Source organism: Neovison vison, chromosome 13 (assembly GCF_020171115.1).
Source record: "Neovison vison isolate M4711 chromosome 13, ASM_NN_V1, whole genome shotgun sequence".
Lineage (NCBI taxonomy): Eukaryota > Metazoa > Chordata > Mammalia > Carnivora > Mustelidae > Neogale > Neogale vison.
In genome coordinates, this window is record NC_058103.1 from 35,867,300 (window position 1) to 35,884,815 (window position 17,516).

General features: G+C 42.2%; 1 protein-coding gene across 1 annotated transcript in view; it reads right to left on the reverse strand.

Moving 5' to 3' along the window:
• The window catches only part of LOC122893952 (protein farnesyltransferase subunit beta), a 67,238-nt gene that overhangs the window by 45,689 nt on the left and 4,033 nt on the right, over positions 1 to 17,516 (reverse strand). The window contains exon 2 of the mRNA XM_044231287.1: positions 6,202 to 6,266. Within this exon, the coding sequence (XP_044087222.1) occupies positions 6,202 to 6,266 (65 nt within the window). The remainder of the gene's footprint in view (positions 1 to 6,201; positions 6,267 to 17,516) is intronic.

Genomic DNA, 17,516 nt, shown 5'->3' on the forward strand with positions numbered 1-17,516 from the left:
ACCACGCTGGCGCAGGCTGAGAAGCAGGGAGCGCGGCCAGGATGGGGGTGAAGACGAGGAGAACAAAGAAGGTCCACGAGACCGTCCATGAGGGCAGGCTGAGAAACCCAAGGCAGGTGAGGGCAAGTACAGAATCTGGAGGCAGATCGCCTGACTTCCAGCTCTGAAAGGACCCATTCACGGTGTGGGCTTTCTATAGGTCAAAACTCTCCCATTGAAGAAACAGTCCAAGGAACCTGAATACACCAAATACCTTGAGAGGCTAAGCCACAGAGCAGAGAAGGGAAAAAAAAGAAGAGAACACGAGCCACCTCATTTGGAAATGAGGTAAAGGGGTCCTGTAAATAAGATTTTGTGACCTTAAGTACAGTGCTAGGGAAAGGGACCAGGTGAGAAGGGGGTGCACTTACTGCAACCACCTGGTCAGTCCTCCCCCCTACTCCACTGCCTTGTCGCTCTGAGGAGAGCTCCTGCCTGCCTTGCACATCTGGGCCCCGCACAGAGCAGGCTCTCGCCATCTATTTGTCGAATGAGCAGAAGAAAGAAGAAAGAAACGCACAGTAAGGCCAGTTTCTGACTGACCTAACGAGACTGTTGTCCCTGGATAGATAGCTGTCCCTTCTGTTTAAATGAATGACAAACCCCCAGGGGAGTTCAGGTTCACTTGGAGAGGGCAAGGAGAGGAGTGACTGAACTGGCCCTGGGGTCTGCCCCTCCAGCTCTCTCCTCCATGCTCACACCCTCCACAGTGAGGAGACGTGCCTGCCACAGGCTGCCCTCCGCTGTGGGACTGAGAATTCTGAGAGCCCAATTACACAGCGAAACAAACGTTTCCTCTTAGTGGGAAAACAGAAACAAGAAACGTGGAGAAGAAACCCTTTTCCTTGTTATCTCCGAGCTCCTCTCACTTGACAGGTCTTTTCAGTCACCACAAAGTGAAAGACCTCAGGCGGAAATGCTTTTCTGCCTCGAGGGGTAAGAGATCCTGCCTCAGGGGTACCTGGAGCCTCACCTGCCCAGAAACACCTAAGGGAAGGGGTCCTTAGTCACCTTTGCTGCAGCTCGGGGTTGGGCCCTATGGGCAGGCTCCCTCACAGCACCCTCCCAGCTGAACCTCCCCCACAGCCGGGCCCCAGCAGCCCTGCCGGGAGGGAACTAATGAGTTCCTCTAGCTGGTTTCATCTGAAGACCAGCCACACGCAGGAAAACAGAGATTCTACACTGAGAGCCATTTCGACAAGCGAAAATATTCTCTTTCATTTTTGCCCACTTATTCAAACACACACACACACACACACACACTAATGCTGACATGCATAGGTAATTCTAAAATCTCACAAAAGGTCTCTTTGTTTACATAGAGCTTCAAGGGCCACAATGCTGAATGAATTTTAACTTCTCCTCTGAGGCTTATTATTCTTTTACTAAATATTTCTTTTTTAAAAAAGACTTTTTTTTTAATTTATTTGACAGAGAGATCACAAGCAGGCAGAGAGAGAGTGGGAAGCAGGCTCCCTGCTGAGCAGAGAGCCCGATGTGGGGTTCGATCCCAGGACCCTGAGATCATGACCTGAGCCAAAGGCAGAAGATTAACCCACTGAGCCACCCAGGTGCCCTGAGGCTTATTATTCCTTTAAATTGAAGGGACATATATCCAGTTTCTTTCAGTCAGCAAAACTGTACTAAAGAGCCTTATTGATATGGACTGAACCATGTCCCCCAAAATTCATATGTTCAATCTCTAAACCCCAGTGGGGCTGTATTTGGAGACAGAATCTTTAAAGAGTTATTTAAGATTACCAACATCTAATGACCTTATAAGAAGAGAAACAGATACCAAGGAGGAGCACATACAGGAAAGGCCATGTGAGGACACAATGAGGAGGACACCATCTACAAGCTAAGGAGAGAGACCTCAGGAGAAACCAACCCTATCAGCACCTTGATCTTAGACTTCCAGCCTCCAAGACTCTGAGAAAATAAATGTCTGTTGTTTCAGCCGCCTAGTCTGTGGTATTTCATTGCAGCAGCCCTAAAAAACCAATACCCTTACTATTCCTTTATTCTCAATTCACCTCTGTCCAAAAATTTTTTCTGTGTAAGGAATTAAAATAAAAAGCAAGAGCTCTTTCCCTTTCCTTCCTGAACAATTCAGCCCTAAAGTCATGCCATTAGGTGAAGCAGAACAACATGGGCTCTGTGTAGGAGGGGGGCGGCGGGGCGGGGACTGCAGGGTGTCAGTGTTCGAGAGGATGAGAAGGACATCTATGTGGCTGTGCAGAGGGGGATGGGAGATAGGGATACACAAGAGAAAGGATCAAGTAAATATGTTAAAGATACTGGGAGTCCAGTTCCACTATCTGAAAAAGAACTTAGAAATATAGGTGTACTGGGTAGCAACGTAAACTGTAAATACAATGTAACTTCTTACTGTGACTTGAAGCCCACTGGGTTCAAGACCCTTCACGATGTGCCTCTACCTATTTCTCCCCAATCTCATCTCAGACCCTCACTAAACTCCAGTCACAATGCCTTCCTTATGATCTGTTCTTTTCAGTCTCAAGATTTTAGCTCATGCTGTTCCCTCTGTCTGGAATACTGCAACAGCCTCCTCAAATCCTCAACTCTGACCAACTCCTGCTCACCCCCTCGGTCTCAGCCTGAGAGCCACTTTCTCTGAGAGGCCTTCTGCCACAGACTGAATGTTCACATCCCTTCAAAATTCATGTTGATCCTAATTCCCAGTGTGATGGTATTAGAAGTAGGGCCTTCGGGATGTGATTAGGTCATGAAAGGATTAGCGACCTTATAAAAGAGGCTCCAGAGAGCTCCCTCACCCCTTCCATATGAGGACACAGTGGGGAGATGGCCATTTATGAACCAGGGAGTGGGCCCTCATCCAACACCGAAACTCCCCAGCCTCCAAAACTGTGAGAAATAAATGTTTCTAGTTTAAACCACCTAGTCCATGGTAATTTGTTGTAGCAGGCAGAACAGACTAAGACACATTCCCTAACTTCCCAACCTAAATTACCCTCCCCTCCCCACCCCCCGTTACTCTCTCAGAGTGTCCCATTCCCTTCCTTGACACTCAACCCATTGGTAACAGTGTATTTGCATTAGTTTGTTTAATGGCTACCTCTTCCATGAGACTAAGAGCCCAGCAGGGGCAGGACATGGGTGGGCCTTGATCACCCTGTTGCCCAAGAGGAAAATGACATGGAAGTATGTGAGAGAAAGAGAAAGAGAGGGAGTTTAATTTGGTAAAATTAAAATTAAAATTTTAATTTTAACCAAAATTAAAATTTTGGTAAAAAGGCATCTAGACTTTTTTACCAAAGCTAAAGGAATAAATGAAAAGGGTGAATTCCTAAGTGTGTGGAATAACACAGGGAAGGGAAAATTAGCTTTCATGGGAAAGCAGGCTCCTGACAAACAAAACTGTTAAAAGCACAGTCAAAAAGATCCTTGGGAGGGGGACTACCTCACTCCAGGAGAGGATGCAGGCTTCACGGTCTTCGAGAGAGAAAGAAATCATTCCTGGAATGGGGAATAATTGTAGAAGGTACTGACATTCAGCTTCAGCCTTGAATTTCAGCCAAATCTGCTATTGGGCTGTGGCACTGGAAGGTTCAATAGGCAAATGCCTCCCTCAGCATCATTCCTGGCATCCCTGGACCTGTGCGCAGTCAGTGGTCCTGGATGTGTGTGCGATGCTATTACACCGACCAGCATCATAACCTCAAAAACAAACACGCTGTGTCATTTAGGTTTATTGCTAGTATCTGAATATTCACTTTAGCTAAAAATGAAGGTTTGTTCCTACATTATGTCAGACTTTCTAAAATTTGACTCCTAAAATGTTAAACATTGAAATTGTGATAATAATGTAAAATTTTGCTAAATTTTCAGGTTTATTCTTTTATCCAAGAAGTTAGTTCTATGATGGTGGTGTCTGGCTTCAGCCTTATATTGATAAGTTGATTTCTATCAGCCTTTCACTCAGCCTTTCTGCCAAAATGTGTAATATCTCTAATATTCATTAGCATGTTATGACATAATAACATACTTATTAGCATCCTTTAAAACACTCATTTTCACAGGCAACGATAAAATGGGAAATGTCAGATTCTTGAAATAAACCCAGACCCCTGACATATTCTACTTCCAGAAAGATCCAAACCCAGGAGGAACATTTCTGTCTTCCACCCGCACCTGACCTAAGACCTATGAATTCAGGGGATTTAATTTTTTTTATTGTCCTCTGGCACCCTTCCCCAAACACCACTTCTTCCTCCCAGACTATGTAACTTGCCATTCTCCCTCACATCTCAGTAAGAATAAAAGAAAAGTCCAAGGGTCTGTTCTGATGGTAGGTGAAAAGGAACATCAAATGATCAAAGGTCCCTTTCGAAACACAAGGATCGTGTGTCCACAGGGCCTCAGACAGCAGACAGTGACTCAGAGCCCAGTCAGGTGAGTCACCGGGGATGCAGCAGCTAGGCTCAAAGACCCCCTAAGCAATCACACCCCTCACCATCACCAAGTCCCTCTGCCTCTCGAGAAGTCTCATCTGCACCAGGCAGAGCTGGTGCCCACGTGCCCCCCTCAGCTGTTTGCTGACTGATATGTAAAAACACCATTTTCTCTTTAGCACAAATGGCAGAGTACGACACATATTTTTCTGTATTTTTATTTTTCCATTTAATATACCTTGGAGATTATTCTAAGATAGAAACCGTGTTTAAATAAAAACTTGGAAGAAATAAACAAATTGTTTTTAAAAACCTATTTGGTAAAAATGTTATTTAAGTAGAGTTGACATACACTGCTGTATTAGTTTCAGCTTCCGAGCTGTGGAAACCAATGGTTTCATTTCCTAATCTCCAGCTGTGGTTCTGGATGAGCAATAATTCATTTATTGAGGACTGAGCTTTAGGTTAATAAAGAGATTTAGTTCAGCAGTTTGGGGAAAGACTCCTCTAGTTAGTTGGTATCTTCCCTCGTTCCTTCGCCAGGGAAGAAAAATGAAGATGACCTTCTCATCTGCCTTTCCTTTTTTCCAATTTGCCTTTTCCAATTGTTTTCTGCCTTGGCTAATCAGAATTTTCAGAAGAAAATTTCTTTTTCAAGGAAATAGTGGCAAAATATAATGGTGGTAAAAAAGACACAAAAGGAACTTGGGCCAGAACCACACATGATGTCCCAATAAAACCAGAGCACTCAGAGCCTGACTAGCCTGCAATTACTCTGTTCAGTCTCCAAAGCACAGGACTCAAGGCTCAGGCAGGACCTCGGGCCCCCCCTCTGCTTCCCAGCCAGCATGAATCAGCCAGCAGCGCAATGGCCCTTTGTTCAGAGGGGGTCAAGGCGGAGTGTAGGATCACTAAGATAAAACCATGACCACACACAGTTTCGGACTCCTAATCTGTTCTAACGGCTGGAAATAGGACACAGGATGGGTCTGGAGAAACAACTTGGGACTGGGAGAGACATGCTAATAGAGGGATGAAATATCCTCATGAAATCTAGCGTGATACATTATAAACTACAAACAAGGGAAAACAAAAGTTCAACTTAAACAATAAGTTTAAGTTAAGCTTATAATCCCCTTTATGGAATTTCTGACATCAAATTGCTTAGAAACCTTCAACTTGCTAAGTGCTGAGGGAAACAAAAGGCACTGTGTGTGCTCCCTGGAGACTGCATCCTTGGGAGCGGTGCCACAGTTACCAATAAGGGCCGGACTGGGAGAAGCTCAGACTCATCAACTCTTTCCAGTCAAAGCACAACACACATTAAGAGAATACAACCTTTGCCATCCCCTGGATTCAAAGTGCCAACGAAAAATAAAACCTCAAGAGTTCTGATCTGAACCACCAGAGTACCAGGTCACGACTAAGCAACAGAAACATGAATTTCCTCTCCCCATCATCAGACCTCAGAGTCCAGGCCTTAAGGGGTCTCCCCATGTAACACCTGATGGTTCAGATCAAGGAGAGCATCTCCTCTAAACAGCTTTGTAACAGAGGAAGGAGTTGGGGTCATTAGCTTACCAGGTGACCACAAGGTCAAGGTCAAGAAACCCTTCTCCCAACAGACTTATCCCTTGAGGTTGAACAGGCTCAAGGAGGAAAGAAGAAAGGCTCTTACAGGAAAGGGTGTCTCCCCGATCCCCCCACACTCCTAACCACAGCTTACCTTGGTACAAGGTGGTTGAACTTATAAGAACTGAAGACATCCTGGATCTTTTCTTCTACTTTTGCCTGGTAAGAATGCAGGAGATGGGAGAGAGAAAACAGATACAGATGAGTCCTCTGTCAACTTTTTCTTCCAGTTGCCACAAATGTCCATTGGCTACAATTGCTTGGTGTGGTTTTTGTACTTCATAGGACTATGAGCCCCGATTCAAGGGCTCTGTAGGATGGCGGGCTTAGGACAGACAAAGCAGAGAGAATGTCCTGTCCCATGCTGACATTACCCTCAACTTCTCCAGTCAACTATCCATATATCCAAACTAATGGTGGTCCTGGAGTTTGGCTCACTGGCACCAGCTACTTAGGGAGCAGACAAAGCATTTTGCTTGAGAGATTTATTCTTGCCTGCTCTGTGAAGTTGTTTAGGTGTTCGCTTAACTGGCCATTCACAAATACAAAATTGATTTCTGCTAAGGGTCATACCTTTTAATGTCAGACTGAACCATTTAAATACAGATTGAACATTAAAATTCAATCTGTATTTAAATTCCCTATGGGATTTACAAGAACATCAATCATGGAAACACCAACAAAACAGCACATCTGGTCATTGGTCCTATGTCACACACAGCACTCAACCGTCCCATAATATGCAGGATCTCAGAAAGCCAGTCACAAAAAAATCCAGATCACCTATTTCCTATGAAGATCCACCACGACATGGTCACACAGTTCAGCTTCTGTAAGGAAAGGATACAGCAGTGCAGAAGTGGCCTGGTTAACAGGAGACAGGGTTTCTCCTTCACTGGCATCCCTGTTCTTGGTAGTGAGGCATTTCCTCATTGAGATTTCAAGATACATAATAATGTCCTCTCTGGGAATTTCAAAATGTATTTTTTTATTTCTGAATGGTCCATGGAGTTATAGCGTGTAGGGCCTCGACGTATGTGCAAGAATTATTTGTGATGATGAGGGGAGGAATGATGTGAGTCATCTAAAATGGCAGCCAATCTAAAATTCATTTATACTTGGTTTCAGGATATATTTTGGTATTTGCTTCTAAACATGAGTTTGAGGGATAATCTGGCTAAGAATTTATAATATTTCAAAAAACAGACTGAAGTCACTGTAAGAATCTGACTCATGAGGAATAAGGAAGTTGTCCCAATTCTTCATAATTCTTTTCCTTTCTAGACTCTCACACAAGACTAACATAGAGCACTAGCCTAAAAGGAAGACAAACGGCATTTCTCCGTTACACCTTCCTTAGCTGTAAGCTGAAAGGGACAGAAAAATATACAAGAAACATACGTCAGTAAGATCATGCAAGAAAGATTTGCCTACAAAGCCTCTGCTTTCAGCTCAGGTCATGATCCCAGGGTCCTGGGATGTAGTCCCGCATCCGGCTCTCTGCTCAGCGGGGAGCCTGCTTCCCCCCCCACCCCCCACCCACTTGCCTCTCTGCCTACTTGTGATCTCTGTCAAATAAATAAATAAAATCTTTAAAAATAATAATAATACTATTCCAAGGCGGATGAATGAGCCCATTATCGCCCTGACACTGAGATCCTTACAGAGAAAAGGATCCAGCCAAGAACCAGCTGAGGAAAACAGAGTTTTACTGCTAAACTAGGATACCTGACAGACAGAAGGCAGAAAGTACTTAAAATATTCCCAACACTGTGTCATTTCTCTTCGGAGCTCCTAATCACTCTTCTGCAGAATGAACAAGAGATATTCCAAAGCAGTTAGTAACAGACTCAACGGTCTGAAAATCCAAGTTATGAATTCTAATAAATACCTGAGTATTATAGTCCAGCTGTTCATAAAAATGGCCAAATAACAATTCCCTTTATTATCTTCTCTTAAGAACTGATATATGTTTCTAATAGCTTCATTGAAATATCATTCATGCACCGTTCAACTCACCCATTTAAAGTGTATGATTCAATGGCTTTTAGTACATTCACAGAGTTGTGCCTCCATTACCACAATCAATTTTAGGGTATTTCCACTACCCCCAAAAGAAATCCTGCACCCCTCAGAAGTCACCCCCAACCCTTCATCTTCCCCAGCCTCTGTCAACTATTCATCAACTTTCTATCTTTATGATTTTCCTATTCTGGATATTTCCTATAAATGTAATCACACAACATAACGGTCCTTTGTGACTATCTTCTTTCACTCCGCATAATGTTTTCAAGCTTCACCTATGTTGGGGCATGAACCGTTACTTCATTTCTTTTTATTGACAAGTAATATTCCATTTTATGGATATATCGCATTTTTTTAATCTGTTATTCATCCATTGATGGGCATTTGGGTTGTTCTCATTGGGGGCTATTATGAATAAAGTTGCTAGGAACATTCTTGTGTAAGTTTTGAAATGGATATGTTTTCATTTCTGCTTAGGTATAAGTAAGTACCTGGAAGTGGAATTGCTGGACCATAGGGTCACTCTATGTTGACTCTTTAAGGGACTATCAGACTGTTTTCCAAAGCAGTCAAAGCATTTTATATTCTCACCAGCAATGTATGGCATTCTAATTTCTTCACAACCTCACCAACACGTTACTCTCTGTGGTTTTGATTACATCCATCCCAGTGGGTGCAAAGCAATTATTTCATTGTAGTTCTGATTGCAATTCCGTCATGGCTAATGATGTTGAGCATCTTTCTATGGGCTTATTGGCAATTTGTATATCTTCTTTAGAGAAATATCTATTCAGATATGTCTTTTTTTTAATTGGGCTGCCTTTTTATTATTGAATTGTAATAACTTCCTATATATTCTAGATACAAGTCCCTTACCAAATACATGATTTACAAAAATTTACTCCCATTCTATGGGGCACCTGGGTGGTTCAGTTGGTTGAGCGACCAACTCTTGGCTTTGGCTCAGGTCGTGATCTCAGGGTCATCATGGGATCAGGCCCATGTTTCAGGGTCATGGGATCGGGCCCCCTCCCCACTCAGCAAAGAATCTACTTGAGATTCTTTCCCTCTGCACCACCCCCGCTCTCACTCTCTCTTTCAAAATGGATGAGTGAGCCCTTTAAAAAAAACTTTACTCTCATTCTAAGTGTTGCTTTAAGTACTGGTATATTTTAGAAAAAGATCACCTTAGAGCACACAGTATGGTTTCTAGAGTACAACTTTAAAAATAATACTTAGCAATAAGCCTGCAATTTTTTTGACACATAGTAATGAATTAATATAGAAATTAAAAAGAACTCATCTGGCAAGGAGAAAATCAAAGTCATCTCCAATACATGCAACATCCTTTTTTGCCTTCCCTTCTCCCCATATGGCCTGCCAAGTGTTATATAAAATCTGAGTAAATTTGTTACCAAGAAGATGCAAGCATTCTTTGCTCCAATTTGTGGAACAGAAGGAAAGGAAGAAAGTTAGTTGTATACAAAGGAGTTACCATAACAGGTATGAGTCTGCCATCCTTAGAAAGGCCAGCTTGAACGGTTGACCCTTGGCTGATATACAGAAACCTGAACTTGGGAGGGTCCCCACCATCCCAAGAACAGATGCATGGCTCACTGTGCTGAAACTGCATAAACCTTATTTATGCTCAACAGCTACTTTTTTCTGGGAGTCTGTAATTTTAAGACATGCGAGGCAGAAGGTGCATATGTGACCAACCCCCAGTAAAAACCATGATCCTCTGAGAAGCTTCTCTGGTAGGCAACACTTTGCATGGGTAGTCACAATCTGACGTCCAAGAAATTAGGTACATCCTATGTGACTCCACTGGGAGAGGACCCTAGGAAGCTTTTGTCGGGTTTCCTCCAGACTACACTATATATGAGTCCTTCACTGGCTGATTTTGCTTTGTAGCCTCTTGCTGCAATAAATCATAAATATGAGTACAACTTTGCTGAGTTCTCTGAATCCCTGTAGTGAATCAACTAGAGGTGGTCTTGGGGACCTCTAATACATTAATAGATTTAGAAATTTAACCTTGATAGAATTAAGGGAGGCAGTCATAACAACTGCTTAATACCCATAGGCAAGATCTATAACTAAATTCCTTTTTAAAAATTCATCAAAATTCTCACTTTACTTTTTTTTTTTTAAAGATTTTATCCATCCATTTGACAGCGAGAGATCACAAGCAGGCAGAGAAGCAGGCAGAGAGAGAGGGGGAAGCAGGCTCCCCGATGAACAGAGAGCTGATGCGGGGCTCAATCCCAGGACCCTGAGATCATGACAGGAGCCAAAGGTATTGGCTTAACCCACTGAGCTACCCAAGTGGCTCACTTTAAATATAAGAGAACTGAAAAGAAATTCTCACTTTAAATATAAGAGAACTGACATTAAGCATGAAAAAAAACAAAGTTACCTCAGTCATGAAAACTCTGAATATAGCTCTCAAATCAGAATTATTTTTTAAAAAATCAGCTTCAATACTGCATAGGGATTCTAAACCATGCCCACTCTCCCTGAGCTCTCATTTTATCTTGGATTTCCATACTTCTTCTCCATCCCAAAGGAACAGACTATTATATTCTAGTCAATCTCTCCCATGAGAACGCCAATAGGCAAGGCAGTCACCAACCGGGTACAATACAAAGGCTGATTAACAGCCCCATAACAACAGGTAATTTTCTTTTGTATATATAGCAAAGGGTCCATAGGTTCATTTCCCTTGGGCACAGGGCACACAGCTCATGACCATGTTAATGAAAGTGATATGACTCTTCTGGGAGAAGGATGACAGCTGAAAGCATCAGATCTGTTTCAGAAACACTGCTATATGAAATGTTATAAGAAAGGCCACCGGGATTAGTCACTAGAAGACTTAGTCCCAAGGGATTAGCTCTTCAAAGTTCTTAAATAGTCTGGAGAAAAAAAAAGTAACAAGAGGCTAGTTCAAAACACACACACACACACAAAGAGAGAAATTCCTGGGACAATAGGGGAAATTTAAAAATTTTAAATGGGATATTAGATGATGCTATAGAATTTTTTTTTATTTTCCTAGGTGTGATGTTATTGTCCTTATGTAGAAGAATATTCTTTAGAAATGCATGTTTTATTATCTTAACAGATTCAGGAAAAAATATTGGCATATACATATATACACATGTGTGTATACATACACACACACACACAAAATCGTGTCCTGGCTAGATGATCCATTGGCTTATCTCCTCTTTTGTCCTTAACTAGGCTGTTTCACACTCCATAGATGCAGAAGTTAATTTGTAGAAAACTGATAGTTACGCAACTATTTCTACCCATAGATATGCATATGGTATCTGGTAAAATGCAATTGATGATCATGGAATGTATACTGACCAGTTTTGCTATGCCTTTGTAATTTCACCTCAGCATTCCCTATGTGCCTGTGAATGTGTGGCACATTGAGTTCTCTTCTGAACTGGTTATCACATCCTATCAATTCCATGAGTTAAATCTTTGATGTGTTCATTTTATATTTGTATGAAATACAAATATATTTGTATATTTTATATTTGTATGAGTCTTGATTTCATCCTCTTTTAAAATTTATCCTTTAACAGTTTATATGAAGGACAAAGGTTAGGTAGACGGTAAACAGGTGCTATCAATTTTTCGGTATATTTGAAATTTTTTATAATAAAATGTTGGAGGGAATTATTAAGAATCAAAACAAAACAAAAAACTTAATACCCAAATTTCACCATGACTACTGTATCTAGGCATAAGAAAGATTTCTGAAAAGTCAAATACATTTGCAGATACACATGCAGTGCATCCATATCCCAACTAAACAGTGACTTTTATACTTCTGGGGCCATGTCTGCATCGCCAATTTTTAGCAAGAATCCTACCAAACTGGTTTGGCCAGAATCCCCCAACCTTAATATCTGATCATCCTCAGTCTCTGACTGGGTTCCTCATCCTCCATCTCCCCTCAGTGATGTCGGCTCACGCTGCCTGCCTTTAGGAGGAAGCCCATGAAATTGGCTTAGCCAGAATTCCTTCTTGCGCCTGACCCTTCCTTTTGGAAAGTTTCCATCCAGCAATCCCTCCGCCTTGCTCCTTGGCTATAAAGCCCCACTTTCCCTTGTCATATTCAGAGTTGAGCCCAATCCCTCTCCCCTAGCAAAAGTCACTGTAGTAATAAAGTCTTGAATAGAGACTTCCTTTTACAAGTGTCACAAATAGCTTTTTCCTTAACAATACCACCCACAACCACTGGCAGAGTGACTGAAGTTGAAAAAACCAACAACACCAAATGTTGGCGAGGCTGTAGAGCAACCAGAACTCTTGTTATATAATGCAAGTAAGGGTATAAAATTTACAACCACTCTGAAAAAGGATAGCAGTTTCTTATAAAACTCAGCATACACCCACCCTATGATCCAACAACTCCGCTTTTAGGTCTTCGCTCAACAGAAATGAAAACATATGCTCATAAAAAGACTTCTGCGAGAGTGTAGCACTTATAGCCATTAATATCCAAATCTCCAAAATAATATCCAAATATCCAAAATCCAGAAATAGCTCAAGTGTCCATCAAGAGGGGAAGGGATTAAAAAAAATCAACAACCATGTTAAAAGGAGAACTGCAGGCCCAAAATAAAGTCACTTATGCTAGGCACTGAACTGGAACTTAATACCTAACCTAATTGCACTTTCAATCTCCCCCAGAAATGTAATTTTTTTTTTTAGAATTTATTTATTTATTTGACAGAGAGAGATCACAAGTAGGCAGAGAGGCAGGCAGAGAGAGAGAGAGGAGGAAGCAGGCTCCCCACTGAGCAGAGAGCCAGATTCAGGACTCGATCCCAGGACCCTGAGCCAAAGGCAGAGGCTTAACCCACTGAGCCACCTAGTGCCCCCCCTCCCCCAGAAAAGTAATCTTAACCAGTCAAGAATTTTCTGGTCAGTGCCAATAAGGTAACCTGTCTAATGGGCCCTCTCTATGGACGTTACCATGGAAAGGGGGACCTCACCCAAAATAAGTATTTTCTTCTGTGTGCCTTTATTTTTTTTTAAGATTTTATTTACTTATTTGACAGACAGAGATCACAAGTAGGCAGAGAGGCAGGCAGAGAGAGAGAGGAGGAAGCAGACTCCCCACTGAGCAGAGAGCCAGATGTGGGGCTTGATCCCCTGGGGACCATGACCTGAGCCGAAGGCAGAGGCTTTAACCCACTGAGCCACCCAGGCGCCCCTTCTGTGTGCCTTTAAAAAACCTTTCCCTTTTTGGAGTTCCTTTCTACTTGCTAGATGGGATGCTGCCCGATTAATGAATTGGCTAATAAAGCCAATTAGATCTGCCCATTTATTCAGTTGAATTTTGGTCTTTTAACAGACTCGGTGGCAGCACTGGGATCCAAAGCAAACTCATGGTGGCATCTGGAGACAGCAAGAAACAGGTCTAGTGCCCTGCAAACCCTTCTGAGCTCACGGTCTTTCTTGCCATTTCTGAGGGCTGCCGGCGAGCTCTCGGTGGAGCTCCCCATCTGACTAGCTTTCCAGTCGAGGGTTACTGGTCGGTCCACCCCCAGTCCTTAGCCCTTGGTTGAGTCTGCAATTCCACACTGGAATCCCTTCCCCATTTCCAGTCCACAGTCTGGACTGCCAGTTTAATCCAGACTGGAAATTGCTGGTGATGCACACAGGGCCTTGTATTAGCCAATCTGCAGTAACTTCTAAACCCCAGCCTTTGGTTCTGTCTTCAGATTCCATGCTGGGAGCTAGTGGTGGCAGTTGCAATTCTCCATTTGTTTGAATCAGTCCATGGTCCCCCTTCTTTGAGGTCAGCTGGTTTAGTCTTTTCCCCAGTCCCTAGTTCTTTGGTTCCTGCTGGTGTCCACATTTCCATCTCCTCAGTTGGTTTGGTTTCTGTTAATGTGCACATAAGGTAAAGGCTTAACTAATAGAAAAATAATAAATTAATAATAGAATGGGATCCTCAGAATCTAAAGAATTAAGTGTTCACCTTCTGTCACATCTGCTTATTTTATACCTAAGTACTATGGCCCCAGAAGCTATAAATGTCTACAAGCCTGTTTTCCTGTTTTGGGTCCTAAAGAACTTAGCCTGATAACTGTCAGGAGCCCCAAACTAATGCCAGACAGAATAAGGCCAGTCAGAAGCTCAGAATAATTTCCATTCTGGTAAATGGTAAAAAGCAACTCGTGCATTTGGTACTTTTTCTTCCACAGCGTCTATCTAAAGCCAATCTAGGGGCGCCTGCGTGGCTCAGTTGTTAAGCATCTGCCTTTGGCTCAGGTCATGATTCCAGGGTCCTTCGATTGAGCCCCGCATTGGGCTCCCTGCTCAGCAGGAAGCTTGCTTCTCCCTTTCCTGCTTCCCCTCCTTCTGTTCCCTCTCTCACTGTGTGTGTGTGTGTGTGTGTGTCTCAAATAAATAAATAAAATATTTTAAAAATAAATAAATTAATTAAATAAAATAAAGCCAATCTAGGGGCATCTGGGTGGGTCAGTTGTTAAGTATCTGCCTTCGGCTCCAGTCATGATCCCAGGGTCCTGGGATGGAGCCCCGCATCAGGCTCCCTGCTCAGTGGGACGCCTGCTTCTCCCTCTCACACTCCTCCTGCTTGTGTTCCCTCTCACGCTGTCTCTCTCTGTCAAATAAGTAAATCTTTAAAAGCAAACAAATAAATAAGGCCAATCTAATGACACACCAACTTTTATATCACAAACTATCACGTCCCTTCTTCCAATATCTCCCCCTCTCACCCAGAGGAGGACCCTTCCAGAAAGTGGATTTGCTGCCTGACACTCATGTTAATGCTGAAGATCCAGGAAAAGAATCATTAGTAGATTAAATATAAGGCAAGGATTTTTTTAAAAAATCCTCAGGAAAAACAAATCACTTTATAAGCAATCCTTACAATGTACATCTGCCTATAGGGGGTTCTTTCAATCCTTTATTTTAAATAGAAAATACCAGTTGGGGTTGATATAATCAGTCTAAAACAACCTCAGTCAGTTTGTTTTGGTTGCTGATAGAGGTAAGCTGATGGTATCAGGAAAGATGACAAATTAAGCACAGATTTAGCAATTATTCCTGAGGATATGAACTCACACTTCTACATGTTAAATTGCCACTGTAAATCCTTTTAAAGATCATTTTAAAGAGTAAATAAACAGTAGTTATGTTGTGGTGATCACAGATACCAACTGGACACGTTAAAGTTGTGGTGATCACAGATACACACCAACTGGACACATTGTAAAAGCGTCCTAATGTTACACAAATAGGTGCCTATAACTTGGGATAGAATATGCTTAACCACATTCAAAAGGGATTTATCTCAAAAAAACAAAAAATGTGGTGTTGAGAAATACACTGATTGACCCAAAATGTGGCTCCAGCAAGATAAAAATACTAAGGTCAAAGATGTATGTGAAGATTTTTGAGAAAAATTTTTTATAAATAAAGAGGAAAAACAGTATTTCTAAATTAGTGTGATTTTACAAAGTATATGATCCTAGAAATGTACATGAACCTAGATTTAAAATCTAAATTTTGTAGGTAGGCATTTGATTTGTTTAAACATTTAAAAGTATGTGTATTTTCGCCCTACGACCCAGCAATTGCACTACTGGGTATTTACCCTAAAGATACAAACGTAGTGATCCGAAGGGGCACGTGCACCCGAATGTTTATAGCAACAATGTCCACAATAGCCAAACTATGGAAAGAACCTAGATGTCCATCAACAGATGAATGGATAAAGAAGATGTGGTATATATACACAATGGAATACTATGCAGCCATCAAAAGAAATGAAATCTTGCCATTTGCGACAACATGGATGGAACTAGAGCGTATCATGCTTAGCGAAATAAGTCAAGCAGAGAAAGACAACTATCATATGATCTCCCTGATATGAGGAAGTGGTGATGCAACATGGGGGCTTAAGTGGGTCGGAGAAGAATAAATGAAACAAGATGGGACTGGGAGGGAGACAAACCATAAGTGACTCTTAATCTCACAAAACAAACTGATGGTTGCTGGGAGGAGGGGGGTTGGGAGAGGGGGGTGGGGTTATGGACATTGGGGAGGGTATGTGCTTTGGTGAGTGCTGTGAAGTGTGTAAACCTGGCAATTCACAGACCTGTACCCCTGGGGATAAAAATATATGTTTATATAAAAAATAAAAAATTTAAAAAGAATAAAAATAAATAAATAAAAGTATGTGTATTTTCAAGTTGACCAAAAAACCTTTTTTTGGACTTTTTAATAGGAAAACTGAGGGAAATTTGATATTTGGAATTATCTTAGAGTTGAGCAACATGATACATGCTGAATTTCAATAAAGCAAAACCAATTCACCAGAGCTAGCTTGCTGACTGTGTGACCAAGCAGAGCTCTGGTCCCTTCCATCAGAAGAGCAAAAAACTAGTAAGTTTGATCGTATTTAGTGACTTGTTTCACCTCCATTTAAAAATCTTTCAGAGATTATAACTTGAAATCAGTCAACAGAAGGTGTCCAGGATTCATTCCTAGACCCCTGATGTTCCCTCCGTCAGGAGCTGCAGTGGCACAACGCTCAACACTTGAAGCCAGCTCCCCAGCCTGTCTCCATCCCTCTCCACCACCCACCCCGAACCCCACTGGCTTCACCCACCCAACTGCCCTAATTTCCTACCACAGCCAACCAGCTCCCTCCATGCCCGGTATGGTGGAGTCTTCGTTCCTAACAGCTCCTCTGACTGGAATGGCTACCCACCAAATCCATCCTTTACAAGCCAACATTCTCCATGAAGTTGTCCTCACCACCTCAGCCCACAACATATGGCTTCCACTCCCGCAAGTTTGCGCAATGCAATCATAATGTAGCACTTACTTACATGCTTTTGTAAATCAGTCTGTGGTTGCCTCTGGCATATTCTTTTTTCTCTTTAAGAGAAAAGAATTTTGAGGGCGGGGACTAAGACTAATAATCCTTCCAGATGCTCCTCACAGTTGACTGTCATTTAACTGAATGTTGTCTAATGATCTCATGCCACTTCAAGTGAAGGATACTTTTGCCCATGTTTCTAAGGACAAACTACAAGAAAAAAAGGAGTCGTACCTTCTGTAAGCAACAGTTTTTGGCAAACCTACTACCTCTGAGACTGTGCTGGTATTAACTCACCGGCCTGAATCACAGAGCATTTGCAAAAGGGGAAATGCAGATAGCACAAAAAAGGAAGACAACCACATCTTGTTTTCTAGAGTTGTAAAAGGTTCTCCAAGCACCAAGCCGTTCGGGAAACAGCTTGTCCAGGCAGAAATCTTTACAAATACCTAGAACCTGACCACTGCTCAGTATCTCCACCACCACAGCCTGAACTA